The following is a 26,760-nucleotide window of genomic DNA, read 5'->3' as shown; positions in this document are numbered from 1 at the left end:
TTCTGCAAATATATGACTTTACCAGTTGATTTCAATCAAAAATGCTTGAATGAAATAACTTCGCACCATTGCATTTTGCCGTAATATAAAATTATATAATTAACAGCCACTTCTTTGGGAATAATAAGATTTGATATTACTAATCTCAGACAGAGTGAAGGGCTTGAAGAAAGGCTCAGTAATTGCATGTTACAATTCTCAATTGCATATTAGCGCAGAAAGTTTTCAATGCAACCCAGGCCCGGTTACTTGTTTTTTAAAATAATTTTGAATGGGTTTGAAAGTACAATATCTGGAAGTTTGCAAATAATACAGGAAAATAGAACTTCCTAAGGAGAAATATGGTGTTTATAGAGATCTGGAGGCAAATAGAGAATGTTGAAATAGAGTGAGGATATGCTATTAGGCAAGATGTAGCAGAAAGGGTTTTGGATATCCTTACTGACTGGAGTAATGAAAGTATAGTTCAAATATTGTTTGAATCTACAGTTAATTCTACAAACAGCTGCTATCAGTATTCTGAAACAGCAGGTATGAGGATTCGAAAAGGATCAACAAAAATGATAAACAATAAAATAGTGCAGATGCTGGAATCTGAAACACAAACAGAGGATGCTGGAAAAACTCAGCAGGTCTGGCAGCATCTGTATGGAGAGAGAAACAGTTAATGTTTCAAGGCCATCTGACTGATTTTTTTTTTTTAATTCCCCAATTAAGGAGCAATTTAGTGTGGCCAATCCACCTACCCTGCACATCTTTGTGGTTGTGGGGGTGAGACCGACACAGACACGGGGAGAATATGCGAACTCCACAGGCGCTGTGACCCGGGGCTGGGATTGAACCCAGGTCCTTGGCGCCGTGAGACAGCAGTGCTTAACCACTGAGCCACCATGCCGTCCCGCCCATCTGACTCATCAGAACTAAAGAGAGGGAGAAATGTGATGGATATTAAACTAGCTGGGAGAGATTGCAACAAGATGTAGCAACCTTAAGAACAGGTGTCAGTTGGCCTGCTGTGTGAGTGGCAGGGGGGTTAGTCCATTGAAACAAACGTATGGGATTTCTTTTGCAACGGGTTTAAAATGGGAGGAGAAAGGCCACAGTCTAAAGTTGTTGAACTGAGTGTTGAACCCTGAGGGCTGTAATGTGCCTGCTCAGAAGATCAGGTACTGCTCCTCCAGCTTATGTTGGGCTTCACTGGGCACCGCATTCGGCCAAGGATGGACATGTGGGCAAGAGAGCAAGGTGCTGAGCTAAAATCATAGGCAACAGGAAAGTTGGTGTTATGCTTGCAGGCTGAAGCGAAGGCGTTCAGCAAAGCTGTCATGCAGCTTGTGTTTAGCATTGGGAGCAGCGAATACAGCAGACCAAACTGAAGGAAGGATATCCTGGAAGCAATACAGCACAATTGAGAATTGGAGAGCTGAAGAATTTTTATTTCTTCTTTTTCCTTGTAGTGTGGAATCCACCTACCCTGCACATCTTTGGGTTGAGACCCACACAAGACACGGGGAGAATGTGCAAACTCCACACGGACAGTGACCCGGGGCCGGGATCGGTCATACAGTGCAGAAGGAAGCCATTGGGCTTATCAGGTCTGCACCGGCCCTTGGAACCTAAGCCCACGGCTCCACCCTATCTCCGTAACCCAGTAAACCCACCTAACCTTTTTGGGCACTATGGGCAATTTATCATTGCCAATCCACCTATCCTGCACATCTTTGGACTGTGGGAGGAAACTGGAGCACCCGGTGGAAACCCACGCAGACACGGGGAGAACGTGCAAACTCCACACAACAGTGACTCAACCTGGGACCCTGGAGTTGTGAAGCAACTGTGCTAACCACTGTGCTACCGTGCTGCCTTCTTGAAACGTTGCAGTCCATTTGGTGTAGGTACACTCTGCTATTACGAAAGGAGTTCCAAGATTTTGACCAAGCCACAGTGAAGGAATAGCGATATAGTTCCATGTCAGGATGGTGAATGACAGAGGGGAACTAGATGGTGGCACTCCCATACATTGGATTGGATGGATTGGATTTGTTTATTGTCACGTGTACCGAGGTACAGTGAAAAGCATTTTTCTGCGAGCAGCTCAACAGATCATTAAATACATGGGAAGAAAAGGGAAGAAAAAAAAATACATAATAGGGCACACAACATATACAATGTAACTACATAAGCACTGGCATCGGATGAAGCATACAGGGTGTAGTGTTAATGAGGTCAGTCCATAAGAGGGTCATTTAGGAGTCTGGTGACAGTGGGGAAGAAGCTGTCTGCTGTCAGCTGCCCTTGTCCTTTGAGGTGATAGAGGTTGTGGTTTGGAAGGTGCTGTCGAAGGTGTCTTGATGAGTGGCTGATGGAGGCTACACATTGCTACCACTGTGCATCAGTAGTGGAGGGAGTAAATGTTTAAGGTAGTAGATGGGGCTCTAATCAAACGGCTGCTTTATCCTGGATCATGATGTGCTTCTTGAGGTTTGTAGGAGCTGCACTCATCTAGGCAACATGCGAACATATGAATTAGAAGCAGGAGTAGGCCAATTGGCCCTTCAGGTCTACACCATTCAATAAGGTTATGGCTATTCTGATTTTAACTGTAGCTCCACATTCCTGCCTACCCCCGATAACTTTTCATCCCCTCCCTTATCAAGTGGAAAGGGTTGTTACACTCCTGGTTTGTACCTTGTAGATTGTGGACAGACTTTAGGGAGGTAAGAGTTGAGTTATTTGCCATAGAATTCCCAGCCTCTGACCTTGTAGCCACAGTACTCGTAAAGCAACTAATTGCTTTCTATCTCAAGAGATCATGGTATTCTGATTTCGAATTATTCTGCAATGAGGCAAAAATGGTAAAGGAAACCATTGCATAGCTCTAGGCTCATGAAATTTAGACTTGGCAAATCAGTATGTAATAGGAATTGAGACATCTGGACTTTAGTGGAGTAGGCTATCAGAGCTTGCAGATTGCATGTTTGCCTATGGGTTGTAATTTGAATACCAGTGAGTAAGACCAAGCAAAACACAAGATATCCTTTAGAAGACTGACCCTTTCAGTGCTTCTAGGACAGCATGATATGTGAAACTAGTTGAAGATACTGTAAAAGGAGTTAATGGCTATTAATGTTCTGATAAGTTATGTCTGAAATATAAGCCTGTTTTTCCTCTTTACGGGTGCTGACTGACCTATGTATTTGCCACTTTATTACTTGCGTTTCTAGATTCCAAGTTTGTAGTTTTTTTTTCTTTACAGTGGTTAATCCTCTTTATCTTCTCTTCTCATCTGCTTTATGGATTCTAGGTGCGAGACAGGGCACAGAGAGCATCTCGGATCCTACTCGATATTGAGGCTGGTGCTCCAGTCCTACTGATCCCAGAAAGCTCCAAATCAAATCAGCTGATTGTGGCAAACCTTGGTAAACTGAAAGTGAAGAACCAGTTCTTTTTTGCTCGATCACCGGGCACATTTTCGCTGCAAGACAAGGTAGAAAAAATTACCATGGTTCATGTCTTTTTTCTCCAACTGGTGAAATTTGTCCCTTTTTTGTTCTGTTATTTTTTTTGGCCAGTTTCACTCATGTTATGTCCGCGTGTGTTCTCGAAATGCATGCTTAGACGGAAGACTGCATCCTTCTACTGCAGGAACCACGGTGTTTGAAAATTGGGTGATGGTTCGGGGTCTGTGGAGTACTTGCTGGTCAACAACTGTTGCACGTTGATCTTGTCAAGGTCTGAGTAGTTAGAGAGGAAATGGAAGAGTTCAAGTTAAATAAGATGACTGGAAACATGGTTGCAAATATAAGCTCTGCGCCTTTTTTAAGACTGAGAAGTAGCAGGTTGGTGAGGTTTAGGGAGAAAGTTTAAAAGCGTAGGATCCAATCGCTTCTCGACCTTTTGGCTGAGATGAGCGTGGGTAAGGTGTAATGCCTGGATCTGGTATGTGTTTCCAGGGACCATGAATTGGATTCAAGGGGCAGCATGGTGGCTCAGTGGTTAGCACTGCTGCCTCACTGCACTGAGGTCCCAGGTTCGATCCTGGCTCTGGGTCACTGCTGAGTGGAGTTTGCACATTCTCCCTGTGTTTGCGTGGGTTTCGCCCCCACAACCCAAAGATGTGCAGGGTAGGCGGATTGGCCACGCTATTGCCCCTTAATTGGAAGAAATGAATTGGATACTCTTAAAAAAAATTTTTAATGAATTGGATTCAATTTGAATTGTTTCTTGGATCAGGCAAGGAGCTGGATTGGATTGGATTGGTTTGGATTGGATTTGTTTATTGTCACGTGGACCGAGGTACAGTGAAAAGTATTTTTCTGCGAGCAGCTCAACAGATCATTAAGTTCATGAGAAGAAAAGGGAATAAAATAAAATACATAATAGGGCAACACAACATATACAATGTAACTGCATAAGCACTGGCATCGGATGAAGCATACAGGATGTGGTGTTAATGAAGTCAGTCCATAAGAGGGTCATTTAGGAGTCTGGTAACTGGGGAAGAAGCTGTTTTTGAGTCTGTTCGTGTGTGTTCTCAGACCTCTGTATCTCCTGCCCGATGGAAGAAGTTGGAAGAGTGAGTAAGCCGGGTGGGAGGGATCTTTGATTATATTGCCCGCTTTCCCCAGGCAGCGGGACGTGTAGATGGAGTCAATGGATGGGAGGCAGGTTCGTGTGATGGACTGGGCGGTGTTCACGACTCTCTGAAGTTTCTTGCGGTCCTGGGCCGAGCAGTTGCCATACCAGGCTGTGATGCAGCCCGATAGGATGCTTTCTATGGTGCATCTGTAAAAGTTGGTAAGAGTCAATGTGAACATGCCGAATTTCCTTAGTTTCCTGAGGAAGTATAGGCGCTGTTGTGCTTTCTTGGTGGTAGCGCGACGTGGGTGGACCAGGACAGATTTTTGGAGATGTGCATCCCTAGGAATTTGAAACTGCTAACCATCTCCACCTCGGCCCCGTTGATGCTGGCAGGGGTGTGTACAGTACTTTGCTTCCTGAAGTCAATTACCAGCTCTTTAGTTTTGCTGGCATTGAGGGAGAGATTGTTGTCGCTACACCACTCCACTAGGCTCTCTATCTCCCTCCTGTATTCGGACTCATCGTTATTCGAGATCCGGCCCACTATGGTCGTATCGTCAGCAAACTTGTAGATGGAGTTGGAACCAAGTTTTGCCACGCAGTCGTGTGTGTACAGGGAGTAGAGTAGGGAGCTAAGTACGCAGCCTTGCGGGGCGCCGGTGGTGAGGACTATTGTGGAGGAGATGTTGTTGTTCATTCTTACTGATTGTGGTCTGTTGGTCAGAAAATCGAGGATCCAGTTGCAGAGTGGGGAGCCAAGTCCTAGGTTTTGGAGCTTTGATATGAGCTTGGCTGGGATTATGGTGTTGAAGGCGGAGCTGTAGTCAATAAATAGGAGTCTAATGTAGGAGTCCTTGTTTTCGAGATGCTCTAGGGATGAGTGTAGGGCCAGGGAAATGGTGTCTGATGTGGACTGGTTGCAGCGGTATGCAGTGGATCAAGGCATTCTGGGAGTATGGAGGTGATGCGCTTCATGATCAACCTCTCGAAGCACTTCATTACGACTGAAGTCAGGGCCACTGGTCGGTAGTCATTGAGGCACGTTGCCTGGTTCTTCTTTGGTACCGGTATGATGGTGGTCTTCTTGAAGCAGATGGGGACCTCGGAGTGGAGTAGGGACAGGTTAACGATGTCCGTGAATACCTCTGCCAGTTGGTCCGCGCAGGCTCTGAGTGCACGACCAGGGATCCCGTCTGGGCCCGTCGCCTTCTGAGGGTTCACTTTCTGGAAGGCCAATCTGACTTCGGAAGCTGTGATGGTGGGTATGGGTGAATTATGGACTGCTGGGGCACTCGCTAGAGGATTGTTGGTTACCTGCTCGAACCGAGCATAGAATGCATTGAGTTCATCAGGGAGGGGGCGCTGCTGCCAGGGATTAGGGGTTTGCCCCTGTCCACACTCTGAGCTCTGGCTTTGTAACTCTGATAAAGTAATTTTTTTTAAAGCGTAGGATCCAGACAGTAACATGACGAATGAAGCGTAAAGGAATTAATTGGAATCTAGAATCAGCGAGCTGAAGAACTTAGTTGAGACATACAGTACGTTTCGAGGGTTGGTTGTAGTAATGTAGGCAAAACCAATGGTTGTGGTAATGTGAGAAAGATAGGGTTGGAAAGTTGAGCTTATAAATAGGGGTTCATTAATTTCTGATGGAGGTTACATTGATGCAATATTAGGGATATCCCTGAAAGCTTGGTTGACAAAAGCAGACTATAACTGAGCCACCCAGGCCAGAGATTCTCACTTGTGATTCCCCCGTTCGTGCTGGAATACTGCAGATGGCATTGAAACGCTGGTGCGACAAGAGAGAGAGGCACATCTGCTGATAGAAATTGTAGGCAGGTTGATGTTGGATGAGGTCAGTAACAGGCTCAGTTGTGACACCTGCTTAGCCATACACTCTTTGATATTCATGATCTCAGCTCACAAATAGAATATACCCTTTTGGACAAGGTAGCTTGTTGAGCCATGGCCTCAAAATATTCTGTAGTTTCATGAGAAAGCAGAAAAGAGGAAGAATAAAAGGAAAAAATTAATAGCTTAAAACTCCTACTCTTCTACTTATTGAGGCAGAGTTTGTTTTTATATTAAAAACATGCAAGGGATAAAGTTGAGATTGAGGCAGTGTTGGCAGGATAATTAGGTTCCTGTGTTTGACCTGGGGCTGAGACCATACTGTGAGGATAATGAGTCTCTGCTGCATATTCCAGGTTTAAGATATTGTCAAGATAATGGATGAGTTTGTATATATGTAATCTGGATTTCAGGCTGTCTTGTAAGGATAATGACTGTGATCCAAAAGCTGACTTGAGACTGACAATGATTTGTGATTCTGTATTGAATCAGGCTGTGTTGTCAGGTTAATTGCACATTTGCTGGCATTTAAGCTATGCTATCGGGTAGTGACTGATGGGCTGTGCATGACCTGAGGTAGAGGCCGCGTTGTCAGGATAATAGCTCGTATCCTGTACATGACCTAGGTTTGAGGCTGTCTGGATAATGAGCTTTTCCTATGTGACAGGAGTTCAAAAGACTGCATTATCCAGTATTCAGAGTCCTCACTCGTCAGTACAGAAAATACTCTTCAAACTTTAGTCATGTACAGTGTAAACATGTCCTACGTGATAGTCACATTAATTTAGTATTTAGTGCAGTGGAAAGTAAGTCGTAATTGTAAATTCAAAACTTCAAAGGAACCTTGGACAATATGTATAATTGACTGCAGAATTCTGCTAGTGATCTTCCTGCAGAAAGCTAGCATGCTATTCATTTAATCTTTTGCATTCACTACATAGTTGAAAGTGTTGAATTTTTAATCCGTTTCTGCTGGCCACGTGATATTATGAAAATTTACATTTTTTTGCCCTTTTTTTCTTCTGAGAATTTGATTTTGCACGCCAATTCATACAAGGACCCGTCATTACTGCAGGTACACAGACAAGATCACCTGTTTGTTTGGAAGTTTTTGCAGAGGTGATGTGGTAGTATAGCAGCTTCCTTTTGTGTGTTCATGCACTTTTCAAAGTGCCTCCAAGTTGTTTCCATTTATGGAAAATGATATGTCTATATATCTATATATGTATGTATAGTAGATAGGTCTCGTTTGCATACTCTAAAGGATATCCGAGTGTTTAATAATGGCACAGGTTTAAGTTTTTAAAACATGATTATGGTTGGGCATGCATGTGAGGGTCTTCAAATGAAATCTGAAATGCTGAAAATTCACTAATGGTGGTTCACATTCCTTAACGATACATTCAGCTTTAGAATTTGGTGCGTCATAGTCATGGGTTGAATGAGATGAAGAAGAATACCGCATTTCTCGGCCCTGAGTTGGAGTGGGTTGGTTGAGGATATTTGCACCTCCTTAATTTTGAGAATGAAATGGGTTGTTAACAGTAACTCCCGTCTTTTAATGTTGGGGGAAAATGGGTTATAAACGTGCCAGTGCTCAAGATGGAAATATATCTGAGAAAGTATTTTTGTGCCCACTCTGTGTGTAAGAGGAAGTATTTGTGTGTGTCAGCATTCATGTGAACATGTTTCTATCCAACTAGAAGAATAGATAAAAGCATATCTTTCTTTGATTTGTATATGAACACACTGAGATCTTTCAACAGCCAATGCATCTGTAGAGGGGTGTGTGCGAGTTGGTTTGACCCTAGTTTTTGCATGTGATGTGTTATGAGAAGAACCTTGCACCAGTGTGAAGTGAAAGCACCGCCTGTGGCCCATGTTTCAAATGCCTGCATGAAAATTGCTTTGTGTTCTTTATAGTTCTTAATCTTGCATTGAATGACCCTTGGGTTTCATTGTAGTGCATAATCCCATGCAACTACAGTGAAATTAATATAATTAATTGTATCCAGTCACCACAAAATAATCTATGCTTACATAGTTATTTGTAAACCAATTGGCAAGGAAAGCAATGCAGCTCAACCTACTCTCAAATGGGTTATGGAATCCTTATTTCTGATTGGGCTTGATGTGTGTACATCAGTGCCCTGCTACATATTATCATCATCATGGATTCCCTACAGTGCAGAAGGAGGCCATTCGGCCCATTGGGTGTGCACCGACCATCTGAAAGAACACCCTAACTAGGCCCACATCCCCCATCCTATCCCCATAACCCCACTTAACCTTTTGATACTAAGGGGCAATTTAGCACAGCCACTCCACGTAACCTGTACCCCTTGGACTGGGGAAAAAACGAAGCACCCGGAGGAAACCCATGCAGACACAGGGAGAATGTGCAAACACCACACAGTCACCTGAGGCCGAAATTGAACCCAGATCCCTGGCGCTGTGAGGCAGCAGTGCTAATCACTATTCTATTTGGGTTTTTTTTGTATTTTTTAAATTTAGAGTACCCAATTCATTTGTTTTGCAATTAAGGGGCAATTTAGTGTGGCCAATCCAACTAGCCTGCACATCTTTTGGGTTGTGGGGACAAAACCCACGCAAACACTGGGAGAACGTGCAAACACCACACAGACAGTGACCCTGAGCCGGGATCGAACCTGGGACCTCGATCACTGTTCTATATTTATACCACAGTTAGGATTGCATACACAAACTGATAACTAATGTATTTCAAGTTTATTATAGCAGAATTAAACTGGTAAATATCTGAGCAAATTGTTACATTCTTATAAGATTTTGGGTTTTCAAGACCCACTCCAGCACCCTACTGTACTGCTGAGGAAGTGATACATTGTCAGAGATTCTTGCATCTTTCACATGAGATATTAAACTGAGGCCCCATCTGCCCCCTCAGGTGGATGTGAAAGATCTTAAGGCACTATTTTGAAGAAGACCAGAAGTTATCCTAATGTCCTAGTCAACATTTATCGCTCAATCATCATCACAAAAGCAGATTATACAGTCAAAACCATATTGCCGTTCATGGGAGTTTGCTGTGTCCAAATTTGCTGCCACATTTTCTGCATTTTCGCAGTGACCAAACCTCAGAAGTATTCCATTGGCAGTAAAGCATTGAGAGAGATCTGGTGGCCATAAGAGGCACTTGACTGGCAATATCTGTGTAGAAGGTAGGATGGCACGGGTGATGAAGTGGTTAGCACTGCTGCATCACGGCGCTGAGGACCTGGATTCGATCCCGGCCCCGAGTCACTGTCCGTGTGGAGTTTGCACATTTCCCCCGTGTCTGGGCGGGTCTCACCCCCACGACCTAAAAGCCGTGCAGAGTAGCTGGACTGGCTGGCCACACTAAATTGCCCCATAATTGGATATATTTTAAAGAAATTTATGTAGAGGGTGCAGAAAATATCCTTGTGGGACTCATATGTATGCAGGCAAACACAAGCACCACACGGCGCACACAGACACATGGCAACACAACGCACTTACACTGTACTGTAGGATGTGCAGCTGGCCAAACAAACCTGAAATATTCTAACTTGAATTTTGTGTGCCCCTTGCCAACATTGCAGAATTACATCTGCCTTGTCATGCCTGAGCATGTTTCAGTTGTAGGTATATAATCAGTGACGTGCACAACTAAAATCCTAAGATTGTAAAAGTCCAGTGGGAGGGGGACCTTTTCCACCTAGAGTTAAAGTTCAGACAAGTCTAGATAGCTGACAACAGGATCCCATGGAGTTTCTTCAGAATAAGATAGTAGACAGCTTCGGTAATTCTTGGAGCCAGAGTTCCAGTTTCCTTTGCCAGGTTTCAATGAGGCACTAAACTTTAAGCCTTCTGGCTCTGTAAAGGCCAGATGTTACAGCCTGGTTTTTGCAGTTTTGTTTCTTCCGTTGTGACTTCTGCTGACTGCTCCAAAGCAAGCAGAACTTTATAATAAAAAGCTTACAAAAATCAAAGTCATGATACAAAACAATCGATTGTCTGTTCATATTAATGAAGGAGCTTCCACCACCCACAATCAGTACCATTGACTTACAACAGAGGCGGATAGAAATCCTTACCAATTCCTTGTGAATATTCAGTTTTGTTAGCTCTCCTTTGTTACCTACCAGATCTGGAGTCAGAAAGTCTGAGGACTTGTCCTGGTTGTTTTGGGGTCAGTCCTGACAACGGTAGGTGCGACATTCCGCAAGCATGTGTGGGTATGTCCGTTGTCATCCATTTTAGGTTACAAATGTCAGGTGACTCTGGCAGACATCCTAAATATCAACAATGTCCTTTTTAAAGATGGCATACAGGTTGTTTAAAAAACCACGAATGTTCTCCAATCTGCTCGGCATGACACGGTCTTTTGTGGAAAGAAGGGAACAGGTTCACTTGTAATTTCTTTTCTTTTTGATGGTGGCCTGACAGCTGCTTTGCAGCTGCCAGCCCCAAACTATCCTAAAGATTTGGAATGCAAATTTACTAGTTTAACTCATTTGGACACTATGCTTTTATTGTGCATTAACTGTATACTGAAATAAGAATCTACTGACCCTACAAAATCTAACTAATTTTTAGTCAGAATTTAATGCTGTAATGCAAGCCTTTCAGTCGGCCTGACTGGTCAGGAATGGGATTATGGTTTCACAGCTACTGAATGAGCTCATTGACACCCTGTCAATTCATTCTAAAGTAGGAACAGCCTAGTAGTTTAAAATAATTTCACACTAATCTACTGAAGAATGCCACTGGCTACAAAAATGGACTAATACCTGTCATTACTGCCCTAGCATGAAACTCAGTTATTTTAAGAGAGAAAATTGCAGGAACACGTTATTTGTCCTTCTCAGTATGAACTGTCTGAAATAAGGCAGCACAGTGGTGAGCACTGCTGCCTATGGTGCTGAGGACCCGGGACTGTCTGTGGAGTTTGCACATTCTTCCCATGTCTGTGTGGGTTTCACCCCAACAACCCAAAGATGTGCAGGGTAAGTGGATTGGCCATGTTAAATTACTCCTTTTTTTTTTTTTTTAATGAACTGTCTGAAATTAAGAGTACAGTATCATATTTCGGTTCTTGTGACAGATGATGATGAGGTGGAGGTGACGTAGTGGTAATGTCACTGAACTAGCAATCCAGTGGCCCATGCTAATGCTCTGGGGATACGAGTTCAAATCCCACCACGGCCACTGATGGAATTTAAATTCAGCTAATTAATCGGGAATTAAAATCTAGTCTAATGGTGACCACAACACAATTGTCATTAAAACCCATTTTATTCTTCAGGGAAGGTAATCTGCCATCCTTACCTGGTCTGGCCACAACAATGTGGTTGACTCTTAAGTGCCCTCTGAAATGGCAGAGCAGGTCACCCAGTCGTATCAAACCTCTACAAAAACCGGACTGACCTATGACAGCATCGACCTATGCACCGGAAATGACAACGACACACCCAGCCCTGTCAATCCTGTAAATGTTTATTTACGAACATCTGGGACTTATACCATAATTGGGAAGAACCATCCAACAGATTAGTCAAGCAACAGCCTGACATAGTTATACTCGCATAGAATCATACCATACAGACAATGTCCCAGACACCACCATCACCATTCCTGGATATATCTTGTCTCAGCGATTGTACAGATCCACCAGAGGTGTTAGCAGCACAGTGATATGCAGTCAGGATGGAGCTGTTTTGGGAGTCCTGAACATCAGTTCTGGCATCAGGTCAAACATGGATCAGAAAATCTATTGCTGGTTACCATCCACCCCCTCAGCTAAAGGTTCAGTCGTCCTCATGCTGAACACCACTTGGAGGAAGCACTGAAGTGGCAAGGGTAAAGAATGAGGCGACTTCAATGTCCATCACCAAGTGTGGCACAGTAGCACCAGTACAGATTGGGCTGGCTGCGTCATAAAGGACATAACTGCTCGACTGAGTCTTTGGCACATGGTGAGGGAACCAATAAGAGAGAAAACCTGACTTGACCGTTCCCTCGCCAATCTACCTGTCGTAGATGCATCTGTCCATGACAGTATTGATAGGAGTGACTACTGCACAGTCCTTGTGGAGACAAAGTACCATCTTCACACTGAGGATACCTTCCATCATGTTGTGCGATACTACCACTCCGCTGAATGGGATAGATTTCGAAAAGCTCTAGCAACTCTAAACTAGACATCCATGAGGCGCTGTGGGCAATCAGCAGCAGAATTGTATACAATCCCAATCTGTAACCTCATGGCCTGGCATACCCCCCACTCTACCATTACCATTGACATCAAGGCAACATTTGACAAAGTGTGGCATCGAGGAGCCCTAGCAAAACAAGTCTATGAGAATAGGGAAAATCTCTCAACTGTCTGAAGCAATACCTAGCACAAAGGAAAATGGTTGTGGTTGTTGGAGATCAGTCATCTCAGTCCTGGGACATCACTGCAGAAGTTCCTCAGGTTAGTGTCTTAGGCCCAATCATCTTCAACTGTTTCATTAGTGGCCTTCCGTCCATCACAAGATCAGAATTGAGGATGTTTACTGATGATTGCACGATGTTCAGCACCATTTGTAACGACTCAGATACTGAAGCAATTCATAGCAAGTAACATTCGCACCACTCAAGTACAAGGCAATGCCCATCTCCAACAAGAGAGAATCTAACCATCTCCCCATGACATTCAATGGCATTACACGATTAACATCCTGTGGGTTACCATTAACCAGAAACTGAGCAGGAATAGCCATATAAATACAGTGGCTACAAGAGCTTTCAGAGGCTGGGAATTCTACAGAGAGTAACTCACCTCCTGACTCCCCAAAGCACATCCACCATCTGCAAGGCACAATTCAGGAGTGTGATGGAATACTCACCTCCCTGTGTTTGCTCAGATCCAGCAACACTCTTTGAGGTCAACATCATCCAGGACAAAGCAGCTCACTTGATTGGGACCCCATCCACTCCCTTAAACATTGACTCCGTCCGCCACCAATGCACAGAAGCAGTGGTGTGTATCATATACAAGATGAAGTGCAGCACCTCACCAAGGCTCATTCGACTGCATGTTCCAAATCCATGACCTCTACCCAGTAGAAGGACAAGCGGGGCAGGTGTATGGGAACATCACCATCTACAAGTTCCCCTCGAGGTCACATGCCATGCTGACATGGAACTATATTGCCATTCCTTCACTGTTGGTGGGTCAAATTCCTACAGCACTCTGGGTATTCCTACATCACATGAACTAATAATCTTTCTTATTTTCACAAGTAAGCTTACATTAACACTGCAATGAAGTTACTGTGAAAATCCCCTAGTCGCCAAATTCCGGCGCCTGATCAGGTACACAGAGGGAGAATTCAGAATGTCAAATTCACCTAACAGCACGTCTTTCGGGACTTGTGGGAGGAATCCAAAGCACCCGGAGGAAACGCACGCAGACATTGGGAGAACATGCAGACTCCGCACAGGCAATGACCCAAGCTGGCACTGTGAAACAACTGTGCTAACCATTGTGTCACCATGCCGCCTATTGTACTAACTGTGCCGGTTCAAGAAGGCAGCACACTACCACCACTTGAGGGCCATGATGTGGAGATGCCGGCCGGCGTTGGACTGAGGTGAGCACAGTAAGAAGTCTTACAACACGTCTTACAAGCCTTGAGACAATTCACACCTCTTTAACCTGGGGTTACCCCTATCTCTGGATCTGTAAAGACTTAATTATCTGCAAATGCTCGCATTCAAACATTGTCTTGCATCTTTGACTTTGTCTATATATATGGTTCTGGAACATACCTCTTCATTCACCTGAGGAAGGAGCAATGCTCCGAAAGCTAGTGATTTGAAACATACCTGTTGGACTTTAACCTGGTGTTGTAAGGTTTCTTACTACACCACTTGAGGGCTATTAGGGATGGGTAGTAAATGCTGACCTAGCCAGCGTCACCCACATCCCATGGAACAGCTAGCTAAAGTCACCAATATTGCTAAAAGCATGGTAATTTCAAATGGTCATGAGGTATATTAATACTTACTAATAGTAAAAACAAGAATATGGCCGCATCAGATTGTCTTTGTATTTCTTTGCCAAAGATGATGGCTCATGCAAGACTTCCATGCCATGTTTGCTGAGGTAATCCAGCACTTGCCCCAATGGCACTGCCCCATTCTGAGCATAAGCAGCAGATGCTAGCAGGCTCTTGGACTGTGAATGGCAACACAATTTTTAAAGATGTTTTTCTAATTAAGGGGCAATTTAGTGTGGCCAATCCACCGATCCTGCACATCTTGGGATTGTGGGGGTGAGACCCACGCAGACACAGGGAGAATGTGCAAACGCCACATGGCAGTGACCCAGAGCCGGGATCGAACCTGTTTTTAAAATTATTCGTTCATGGGACATGGGTCTCGCAGGCTTTGCCAGCATTTACTGCCCATCCCTAATTGCCCTTGAGGGGCAGTTAAGAGTCAACAAAATTGCTGTGTCTGGAGTCACAAATAGGCCAGACCAGGTAAGCTTGACAGATTTCCTTCCCTAAAGGACATTAGTGAACCAAATGAGTTTTTACGACAATCGACAATGGTTTCATGGTCATCACTTAGATTTTTAATTCCAGATTTTTATTGAATTCAAATTTCATCATCTGCAGTGAAGGGATTTGAAGGGAGTACTCTGGGTCTCTGGTACAGGAATTGAACCATGCTGCTGGCCTGCCTTGGTCTGCTTTAAAGGCCAGCTCTTTAGCCCTGTGCTAAACAAGCCCCTAATAATGATCAGGAATGCGATAGAGGATAAACGTTGGTCTTGGCAGCAATGCCCACATCGCCTGACTGAATCGAAAAATGAAAGAGTGCACCGTTTTATATTTTATATGATTTTCAGAATTTGTAATATTTTATTTCATCTCCAAAATTCCAACCAGCTCAAGTGATCAATCCCAACTCTTCACATTTTTATCGTATTTCCTTCATATTTACATAAGCAAAATCTAAATAAAACATACCTTGTGGGATACTCATTCAAAACCAATGAAACATTCTTCTGCGATCACTCACTGCCAATCTCCGATAAGTAGTGACAACGTTGTTGCTACTGCAAACCTTGCTCTACCTACCTGCAAATGCAGCTGTCACATCCACGAGGCTCTTGTACTGTATCAGAAACATGTATATTTTGATAATGTGGATCGAAGCATCTGAATGTTAGTTCAATTTAAACAAATCTGCTTAGAGTTTTACAGTGCCCAGGAGATCACTGGGCGCTTTAAAAATCGATTTGGCACATTGATGTGAAGTGATGTTATGTGTGCAACACTGCGCCTGTCTGGAATCTGTTTAGTACCCGAGTCCAAATTATTTGCAACAAAAACAGAAGTGGCAGAGTAGCTTTACCTAGGAAGAGATATGGCAAACTTGTTAAATTCTAACTCCGCAATTAGTACATTGGGACTGATCTGATTTTGTTGTATGAAAGTCGTGAGATGTTTTCTCTGTACCAAACAGTCCGGAAATTTAAATAATTAATCTCACGATCCCCTCTCCTTCCTATTTTACATTTCCAGCCTAAAGGGATAGATACTGAATGAGTCCCTCCAAAAGTCATTTTGTGTGCTGTGTAAGTAGGCAGAGAAAATGCATTGCTATTATGTTGCCATTAATCCTTCTTAAATTGTGTGTGCATCTGAAATCTCTCCTCATTGGATTTTTGGATCTTTCTGGCCTTGGGCACTATTTATGTTTGAAATGATAAATGTTCAACATTGCCCCATGTTGCTGCCTAATGTCACTCGGGAGACATGATTGTGCTCAATGAGAGATTGAGTCTCTCTGTCTGTCTCTCTCTCTCTCTCATCTCTGCTTATGGGAGACACTTGAGGCATTTTACTGCACCAAATGCCCTCTGCAAAACTAATGTTGTGGTTTATGGTGGGGGGTGCGTGGGCGGGGGGGAATCCACATGTGCCTCCACCACTGCACAGGTGCCAAAAATACGGGTTAGCAGTACTCTACATAATTTTTCAGTACTGTATTTGAATTACATATTGTAAACCTTTCATTGCAAGGTTGTGCAGTTTTAAAATACCATGTTTAGCTCTTCTGCTTTCTGATAGCATTTGACCTTTTTGTGACAGAACCCTGAGAGCTCCCCTCTGCCTCAAGATACCCCACTATACACTCAGAAGACAACGGCAACTAGCACTGGCAATCCCCAGTCCATTCCCTGCAGACCAGACAAACTGAGTACTGGGGCCAGCTCCTCTGACAAAGCAAATCTTAATAAGCCGCAAACTGAATCTGGACCGAGCACTCATTGCAAATCACAAGAGAGGCAGCATGGCCAGCCACAGATTGTGGAGCTACAGGATTCTGAGGGTAAGAAAGCAATTTACAAAACTTTTTCTTGGAAGCTGTCTTTACCTGGAGAAACTAGCTGCAGGCTGGAGGGAACATTTATAATGTGAAAAAGTCTAGAAGCTCAACTTGTTCACTTAAATATTAGCTCCAGAAAAGAATCTGGAACAGGGACAAATGGTAGGGCCTCAATTATTTACAATCTATATCAATGATTTAGATGAAAAGATTGAATGATTGCTAACTTTGCCAGTAAAGTTGTCAAGGAGGTAGAGAGTCTGCAAAGGGATATCGACAAGTTGAGTGAGTGGGGGGGGGGGGGGGGGGGGGGGGGGGAGAAAATGGCAGATGGAGTATTGTTACCTTTTCTTTTCTATACTCTTTTACTCTGTCCTTTCTGTGGCTCTGTTCCAATTATGGCAATCAGTGAATTTGCCCTTCTTTCTATGTTATCTATTTCCTAATGCTTAGAGTCGCCAGGTATCAAATGATACCACCACAAGTTTCAACCGGCTATCGATCAAAGAGCCAAACACCGGTTAGTTAGTTCAAGGTCAAGGGTACTTTATTTACACACACTTAGTCATGCAACATAAACACTACTAGTTAACTACATCTATCGACTAAGACAACCTGTACTTAACTTCGGGCACCCGGCTTAGGTCAGAGACCAGTGGCCGCTGTTCGATTCTGGATCTATCGAGTCCGAAGGAGTAACTGCTACTCAGCTAGGCTCATCCGTCTGGTAGCAAGCATTGAACTTGTACTTGCTTCTGGTGTTGCTGCACTTGGAGATGGCCGTGACCGTGGCACCAGGACCAAGAGAAGACGAACATGTGGCGGACTCTTCTTCTTATACTTGGGGGTTTTTGCGCTCTTTTGGGTGGTCCTTCGATTTGGGCCTTACTAATTGGGTGATCCCTGATCACTCGGTTCGATTCCTAACCAATAAGTGGGCGGGGATCTGGATGGCTGGGCGTGTCCCAAGCGGTCACTGACCCCGTTGTTTGCATTTCCTTTGAGCAGGGACTGGCGCCGAAATGTCTGGGACTGTACCGGTTGCCCGAGTACCAGTCCTTTGTTTTGGTGAAGATGGGCCATCAAATGCTAATCGGCCCCATTAAAATGCTAATTGGTCGGAGTTTCGATACCGCCTGGACTTCTTGCTTACAAATATGCATTTCAGGCTCTGAGCCTGCCTGAGTCTTGGCTTGTCCATTTTACCCACTAGGCTTTGCGAGTTTCTCTGTACCTAGTTCTAAGTGGCCATCCCAGATGGCTACAGTATAATGTGGGAAATTGTGAACTTGTCCACTTTGGTAGGAAGAATAGAAAAGTGGTGTACAGTTTAAATTGAGAGAGACCGCAGAATGAGTGGTACAGAGGGATCTGGGTGTACTGGTACATGAACCACAAAAAGCTAGTATACAGGTACAGCATGGGATTAGGAAGGCAAATTAAATGTTGGTAATGATTGCAAGGAAAATGGAATGTAAAAGTAGGGGAGTTTTACTGCAGTTGCACAGGGCCTTGGTGAGATCAAATCTGGAATAGTGTGTGCAGTTTTGATCTGTTATTTGGAAAAGGGTTTAGTTGCGTTAGAGGCAATTCAGAGAAGGTTCACTTGACTCATTTCTGGGATGAGGGGTTTATCTAATGAAGAAAAGTTGGGCCTATACCCATTGGAGTTTAGAAGAATGACAGATGGATCTTATTGAAACATAAGAAACTTGTATGAGGAGACTTGATAGGATGGACACTGGGAGGATATTTGATCCTGTGGAACCAGGGGGGACAGCTTAAAAATAAGTGGTCTCCCTTTTAAGATGGAGAGGAGGAGAATATGTTTTCTCTCAGTAGGTTGTTAGTCTGTGGAATTCTCTTCCCCAGAAAGCAGTGGAGCCGAGGCATTGAATTTATCCAAGGCTGAGTTGTGCAGATATTTGATGGACAAGGGAGTCGAGTGTTCACCTACCAGACAGGAACGTAGGTCAGTCATGATCTTATTCAATGGTGGAGCAGAGCTGAATGGCCTATTACTGTTCCTAAGTTATTCCTATGTAAATGTGGGTGGGTCAAATCTTCCTAGTTTACAGTGACATTGGCCAGAATTAGGAATTCCCTCCTCTAATGTTTGGAAAGCAAAATAAAATGTTCATGTTTTTGGGATCTCAATGTAAATCTTTGTTTCAGATGAACATATCTGCCTCCTGGACTGTATCGTGGTTGATCTTCAGGACATGGATATCTTCACTGCGGAGAGGCATCCCAGAGACCTTGCTGGAAGATCTGAGAGCTGTGGTTCAGACTTGTCTTTTCCATCTTATCTGGTGAGACATGTAGATGGGAACCTGCTGAAGGAGCGGTGCTGGCTGAAGCTGAAAGTTGAGCGGAACCTGGATAAGTGAGTGTTTACCATTCATCTGGCTGCTGAGTTTCTTCAAAATGGCAATCTCATTGATAGAAAAAATTACATTTGAAGTTCTGCCCATTTTTGTCTCTTTGAATTTTATATGATACTTAGTTTGGTGTGTGGCCACCAATTAGTAGCAGGAAAATTTCACTCAAGTCTTCAATTGCATTTTAAAGCATCGAATGCACCTTCTGTGATAGTCCAGTGAGAGGCTTGAATTATGAGGGCAAGTTGAAAGTCTGGAATTTCATTAACCTTGCATGGGAGAGGGGATGTTACGGAGGAATGCAAGATATTATTTAAAATAGAGAAAGTTGTGTAAAATGTAGAAGTTAGTGGCAAAATAAAGACTAATGTCAAGAAGCATTTCTTCACAGTGATTATTATCTGGAATGGACTTGGATAGGAAATTGGAAGCAAAAATTTGAGTCACTTGGGAGGACATAGTTATTGTTCTGTCATAGAATTTTTCATAGAATTTCATAGAATTTACAGTGCAGAAGGAGGCCATTCGGCCCATCGAGTCTGCACCGGCTCTTGGAAAGAGCACCCTACCCAAGGTCCACACCTCCACCCTATCCCCATAACCCAGTAACCCCACCCTACACTAAGGGCAATTTTGGACACTATGGGCAATTTAGCATGGCCAATCCACCTAACCCGCACATCTTTGGACTGTGGGAGGAAACCGGAGCACCCGGAGGAAACCCACGCACACACGGGGAGGATGTGCAGACTCCGCACAGACAGTGACCCAAGCCGGAATCGAACCTGGGACCCTGGAGCTGTGAAGCATTTGTGCTATCCACAATGCCACCGTGCTGCCCCATAAATAGACATTCATCCCATCAACTTGGAGCTTGTGTTTCTTACCACGTGAACGATCTAACCTAACTCTAGACCTCCTCCCCATAGCCTTTAATAATTCTGAATGTAATTATCTCATTCCCTTTTCAGCAAATTTATGGGCTGTGCCAAAGAAACCTACATTGTAACCATTGTCCTGCAAATCATTTATCATAACCTCCTGCAAATCATTTATCATAACCTCCCCATAAGTTATTCTTGTAATTATATTGATTGTTCCCTTATTACTTTCTTGCTAACCAGTCGAAGCTCTAAACCTTAAGCCTTCATAATCATTTTTTAAATTTCCAATTAAGGGGCAATTTAGTGTGGCCAATCCACCTACCCTGCACATCTTTGGGTTATGGGGGTGAGACCCATGCAGCCACGGGGAGAATGTGCAAACTCCACATGGACAGTGACCTCGGGCTGGGATCGAACCCATTTCCTCAGCGTCATGAGGCAGCAGTGCTAACCATTACGCCACCGTGCCACCCATCCTTCATAATCCAGAGGAACTCTACCACATTACCCATTAATCTTGTTAGGCCCAGTCAAAAATTCCCACACTTCTCATACTTGTATGAAAGAATAAGCTGAATCGGCTCAATGGTCCACCTCACCTCTGCCTATCTTTGCAACCTCCGACAGTTCACAACACCAGTAACAATTCTACAGCCACTAATATTAGTTAATTATAATGTTATAGACTCAATACAGCCTTTCAGGCACAGCTCACATTTGGAAAGACAAAATATCTAAATGTTTTACTGGGTGTTTTTCCACCGTTCAAGTTGGTGAAATGCAGGATGTTGGACACATCACTGTTTTACTAAATTCCTTATGCAAGGCTACTGTGAAACATTCTTGTTTTGCATACTGCACATGGAATTCTCCATGAACAGGAATATTTATACAGTAATTGTATAAATATTAAGAGTGGCACATTTTTAAACAGACACCTGCAGGCATAATATAGTGACTGATTTTGTGAGTGTTAAAATATTAGAAGTGATCCACATAGCTTAAATGGTGGGGAAAAGCAATTGACAGAAGCTCAGAGTCACAGATGGAGCTATTGGACGGCTACTGCACCTGTCCCTGACATAGCACATTTAAAGAGGAACAGGGAGAATTACAGAGCAAAGGTTGAGAAATGAATGGGATTGCAGGTGATAAAAATAGACATGACTCTCTATAGGGGGAACAACAGGTCTGATATGAACTCTGAACAAACGGGTGAACTTTGAATGGGTTAAAATCAGGCCCAGTGTATTTTTCATTTTCAGGAGCATTAATTTTTAAAAAAATTTAGAGTACCCAATTTATTTTTTCCAATTAAGGGGCAATTTAGCATGGCCAATCCCCACCTACCTTGCACATCTTTGGGTTGTGGGGGTGAAACCCACGCAAACACAGGGAGAATGTGCAAACTGCACACAGACAGTGACCCAGAGCCAGGATCGAACCTAGGATCTCGGTGCCATGAAGCAGCAATGCTAACCACTGCGCCACCGTGCTGCCCTTCAGGAGCATTGATTGGTTGTTTTCAAGGGTCAAGGAGAAACTTGACATTTTTTTTATTCTCAAAGGCTGCTGGGATCGAACCTAGGACCTCAGCGCTGTGAAGCAGCAATGCTAACCACTGTGCCACCGTGCTGCCCGTCAGGAGCATTGATTGGTTGTTTTCGAGGGTCAAGGAGAAACTTGAAATTTTTTTTATCTCAAAGACTGCTTACCTATCTTAGCAAGTTGAGGCGTAGGTTAAAGTTTGAGAAGAAAACAATACAAGACCTGATTGTTCAAACAACCCACTGTTTCCCTTTCACATTTTTGGTTTTAACCTCAATTGTGGAGCTGCACCGTATGAAATATTTCTGTTGGCTGCACCGTATCGAGTCATGACTGTATATCTGTTGCTTTAGGGAGATAAGCCATGCTGTCCCTGATGTGGCTATCCATGGTAGTCTCTCATCGGTACACTGCTCTCTGGATCTTAATAAATACAAATTGATTCATGGATTAATTCAAAACAACTTGGGGGAACCCATTGAAGAGTTCATGAGACCGTTTGACTTGCAAGATCCCAGCATACATGTAAGTGTGGAAAAATAGCATTGCATGGTAATAATTAGAGGAGTTAATTGACCAGGGTTGAGATTTATTTTGTTGCTGAGAACATCATTGCATTGTGGACGCAGACATTTTTTTCCCAATTGCTGGATGTTGCATTGGTTCTACTGAGTAATATGTGTAAAGTATATATGAATGAAATATGATTCTGGGGTCTTTCACATCAAATATTCCTCACCCTGAAATGCCTTCAGCTATCCTGCATCCTGGCTTTCTCTTTTCTTTTTGACCTCTTCTCTCCTCTCTCCTTTTTATCTTGCTCAAACTAGTTGTACAGAAGACCATTGACGGTTAATAAATATCTTGAAAATTGGCAGAAGGAAAAATAAATGAGTGTTTAATTGTAAAGTAAGCTGCCAAAGTTTTGGATTTTGAAGTAATTTGCAGTGGGTTCTATTTGTAGTACATTTTGTTCTGTTCATATTCTGCTGTTGAGCTTTCCTGACAGTACTTGCCTAATTGTCGGGTGTGGCAGGGTATGCGCAGCTTGGTTATTAAATTATCCATTTATAGTTCAAAATCAGCCATTAGCAATCTGGTCCTGAAAAGCCAGGCCAATTTCTGTAAATTTACCTCGTGTTAAATGAGATGAAACTCTACATTTGCGCTCAGCCTCGTTACTAATAGTATTGATTGCTTTAAGGCATACTTAAGATGCAAGGAATGCTAAACAGTTGTTGGACAATCATTTTATACCATCTATTGACTTGGTTTGTGGATTTCTGAGGAATGTAAGTCCTGGGGAAAAGGGACATTTTCCAATATTGGACAACTAATATCTGCGTCAAGCACCCCATGTCACTGAGACAGATGCATGTAGTGTAAAGCTGCTTATTTCTGTGCTATCAATGTACCTCAGCCCTAACCTTAAAAAAAAAATCACCTACTCTTCCAGTGTGACATATTCCTATTTCCCACATCTGGTAGCTTTGCTAAGTGAGATTGCCAATTACTGTCAAATTAAACAGAGTTTTGCCCTGTGGGATCAAACTAATTTCACACACAATTCTTGCAGATGCGGGAACCTTTTGTTCTATCTATTACTCTGATCTGGATTTAAAGTAGGCTCCGGGGCGGAAGGCTAGAGTTTTAACTCACTGAAAATCTTTTGTCATACACATTAGAAAATATAGAAATTCATCCTTTTCCCCCTCTTAAGTTTTTCTCTTGTCCATGCACCATTCTCTGCGAGTGTGTGAAATTTTGCTGCCATGTCCATGTCAGTGCCTGCCTTTAACAAGACTGATTTCCATGCTCCCCTACAAGAAGCATCCCTAAAAAGTGCCTTAACTGACAGCCAAGGAAACTGGGATGGTTTCACAACATGCGCCATAATTTGCAGTCAAAATAACAGTAAGGCAGATTATATTGGCAATTATTTGTTCAAGCAAGTTGCATTTGCATGATTAAACTCATAACCAAAAGTTAGTTGTACTGCTCTACCATTAACATTGCAAAAATTACATTTTGCTGCGTCATTATTGAAAGAGATTCGCTGTATTTGTGCAGTAAAAATGAAATAAGTTTGCCACATAAAATTAAATCTTCTTCATTTTGGTTTAAGTGCCTGCTCAATGTTTGAGCATTTGATAAGTATTAATTACTAACAGCCAACTTTCTCTTGCTCTGAAAATTAGCTATTACAAGTTCGAGCCTCATTCCTTCAGACTTTTCTTGTTTGAGATTTTAAAAATATAAGAGGTTAACCTTTTCCTTTCTGTCTCAGTTTTCTTTCTCCATCTTACTGCATTATTTCCTTTTCTCCCTTTATTTCTCTTTGCGCCCAGTTTGACATTGAATTTACTCTAATTTATAGTTCCTCAGTCCTTGAGCTGTTAATTTCACAATCGTTCTATTTAATTGATTGAAGGGGTTCTCAGTTGCTTGCCCTGTGATCTCACACTGCAACAATAGCATCTTGAATTTACAGCAACTTATCACATAAAAGATTTTGGAACCTAAATGTGAAAAGGGAAGTCTAACTAATGGCAGGCACCAGTAATTACCCCATCACAGCAAAGTATGACCCATTACAGCATGAATGTTTGAACATGTCATTTTGTTTAGAATTATTACTGGATATAGGTATTTTTGGCTTGTATTTTCTGTTCAGGCATTTGGTTTATTTTATTTTATTTTATTCTATCCCTCTTAGACAGTCCTTACTGGAGAAGTATACACGAACATGTCCTTTCTGATAGATATGATGAACGTTAGCTTGGAGCTCCTGGAGTCAAAGGGCAAGAACACGAGCAGCAGTTCACTGGCAAGGTATTGACAGATATTCACATGTATGCATCTCTCCTGCAGTGTGCTTTTTTTATTTTGTGCTCCATGGCTCTGACAATATAGGTCACTGTCTCTGAGGACCTTTGCTGCTCTGTAGGCAGCACTTAAATGGTGCATAGGAAGAACCCAGCATGATCATCCATCCATTGTTTTTGCCTTTCCTTCCATCCCCCCTCCTTTGTTACCTCCAAAGCCCTGGGGGAATGATCTTTATTTATTTCACTTGGCATTGATGATCGTTTTGGCAAAATGATAAACCTCAATCTCAGTGTTACAAGAACATGCTTTGAAAGAAATGAATAGTGGGGAGTGAGAAGGGAGTAAAGGGCTGGGATTTGAAGCCTGGCTTTGGTAACTGCAATATTGGCAACCTTGATTAGGAGTGCAGCCAACAGAGTTTTGTTTTGAAAGAGCACATAGCATTAATCCCAATTTAGTACTGCTCCCTTCCCTTCCCCACAGATGCCATTCTATAGCTTGTGTGTAACATTGCCAGTTTTTTTATTTTGTACTGAATTGTGACCAGTTTTACGCTGTGAACTTGAGCTTTTGGCTTCTGAGATTGATCAGAGCCTGCTGAGTCCCTACACCCAGCGAAGAAACAAATTTTTACCTCCTTGTAGTCAGAGGGAAATGGCAGAGTTAAGGGATCGAATGATCTGGTGCTGTTCCTAACACCATGGACCACCCAGTACGCTGCCCTTTGTGTTTGTCAGATGTATTTCTGAATATTTGTATTTTTGAATGTTAATAATCTGCCATCCGTCCTACATTTCATATAATTGATTAGCAGATTGTTCTTTAGTGATCTTGCCCACATTGAAGCAAGATCAAGTGTAGTCTTTGGGTGAAGAGTTAGAGAGCTTAAAGTTGTCCAATCTGTCCATATTGTTATGTAATACTTGGATTTTTCTATGTTTTGATTATTCATATTGAAATGTAAATCTGACCAGAATTTGGGAAACAAGGCAGTGAAGTTTGTTGCAATGTAAGCCCCGACTGTAACACTCGTGTGCTTTTGAAAGCAATAAATAGTGGCAAGCCAGGGGGCAAGCATGGCCTAATCAGGAGTGCAGCGAACTGACTGCAAAATAAGTAGAGAAACGGAGGTGCAAAATTGAGGTGCTTTAGCACCACCATGGGTAGGAGGTTGCAATTGCATGACAAGTTTATGCAGGCAGTTTCCATTATAAATATGGGCGCAGGAATGAGTAATGAAAAAAATGAAGGTAACAGGGAGTAAAAATGCAATATTTTTAATAACTAGATATATTCCCTTTGTGAATCATGCATTCTAAATTAATTTCTGTTTTGTTTCTGTATTAACTTAGCTATTTCCTTTCCAGGTTTGATTTCAAAAAGTCAAAGCTGCTTTATGAGAGCTTTTCAAACACAACAAAGTCCGTAAATCTGGTCTCTCACTCAATGATGGCATATGACACCCGAAGCACCGGACAAACAATGAACCCAGACACCAAACCAAATGTATTTAGATGCATTTTGGATGCATCAAAGAGCAGTAGCAACCAAGCCTCTCTGCAGATGGAACTGCATTACAGGTGTGAAACAGTTTAGCAGTTGTAGCACTGAATAGCACTGAATAGCCTCAAATACTGACTAATACTGGTGACCATTTCCAAAAGGTCTGTGCATACCTTATAAGTACAGTATCCATATCATTGTTCAAGCTTACATCGGAAGGGGAGTTAGTTTGGCCAGTTGCTAGAGTTGAACAGCTGTCATTGAACAGTACCCCTGCAAAAGTTAGCATCTCCAAGAGAGCAGTAAAGAAAATGGGAGGGGCTACAAAATGCAATGGTCACAGCCAGTACCAAGGAAACAATAGTTTCAGTACTTGTAGCCATCATAATTTGCCACAGAATGGAAATACATGCTTGCCTATCTGTTATTCATGGTTGAAGCCCACGGTCATGGTAAATGTGACTGGTAAAGATTATTTCTTCATTAAGCTGGTAGATAAAATAAGATTCTACCATGAGAACAGAGGAAAAATGATCATATCAACATTGTCTTAATGATAGAGCCTCACTAGTGTTCTGGGTAGCAGGCCAGTAGTCTGGAAAAATATCCATTTGGACAGTTAATCTACATTTTAAGTAATCTGATGCAAAGAACAGCCTTACAGTTTGAGGAGAAAGAGAAGAATAATTTGGAAATATCCAAAAGAATATGAGGATATTATAGATAATGCACTGAACTGAATCTTGCCGGATGGACTATGACACCTTGCCTGTTGTGAATTCCATGCC

The 26,760-nt window shown here is 42.7% G+C and overlaps 1 protein-coding gene across 3 annotated transcripts in view; it reads left to right on the top strand.

The window, feature by feature from the left end:
* vps13d (vacuolar protein sorting 13 homolog D) overlaps positions 1–26,760 on the top strand; it is a 333,180-nt gene that overhangs the window by 97,478 nt on the left and 208,942 nt on the right. For all 3 annotated transcript variants that reach the window (XM_072478413.1, XM_072478411.1, XM_072478412.1), the window contains exons 24-29: positions 3,305–3,487; positions 16,590–16,830; positions 19,003–19,213; positions 21,994–22,165; positions 24,357–24,472; positions 25,837–26,049. In XM_072478413.1, the coding sequence (XP_072334514.1) occupies positions 3,305–3,487; positions 16,590–16,830; positions 19,003–19,213; positions 21,994–22,165; positions 24,357–24,472; positions 25,837–26,049 (1,136 nt within the window). The remainder of the gene's footprint in view (positions 1–3,304; positions 3,488–16,589; positions 16,831–19,002; positions 19,214–21,993; positions 22,166–24,356; positions 24,473–25,836; positions 26,050–26,760) is intronic.

This window comes from Scyliorhinus torazame, chromosome 16, assembly GCF_047496885.1.
Source record: "Scyliorhinus torazame isolate Kashiwa2021f chromosome 16, sScyTor2.1, whole genome shotgun sequence".
NCBI classification, from domain to species: domain Eukaryota; kingdom Metazoa; phylum Chordata; class Chondrichthyes; order Carcharhiniformes; family Scyliorhinidae; genus Scyliorhinus; species Scyliorhinus torazame.
Note: the sequence above shows the minus strand (reverse complement) of the source record. Positions and strands in the feature narration are given on the sequence as shown.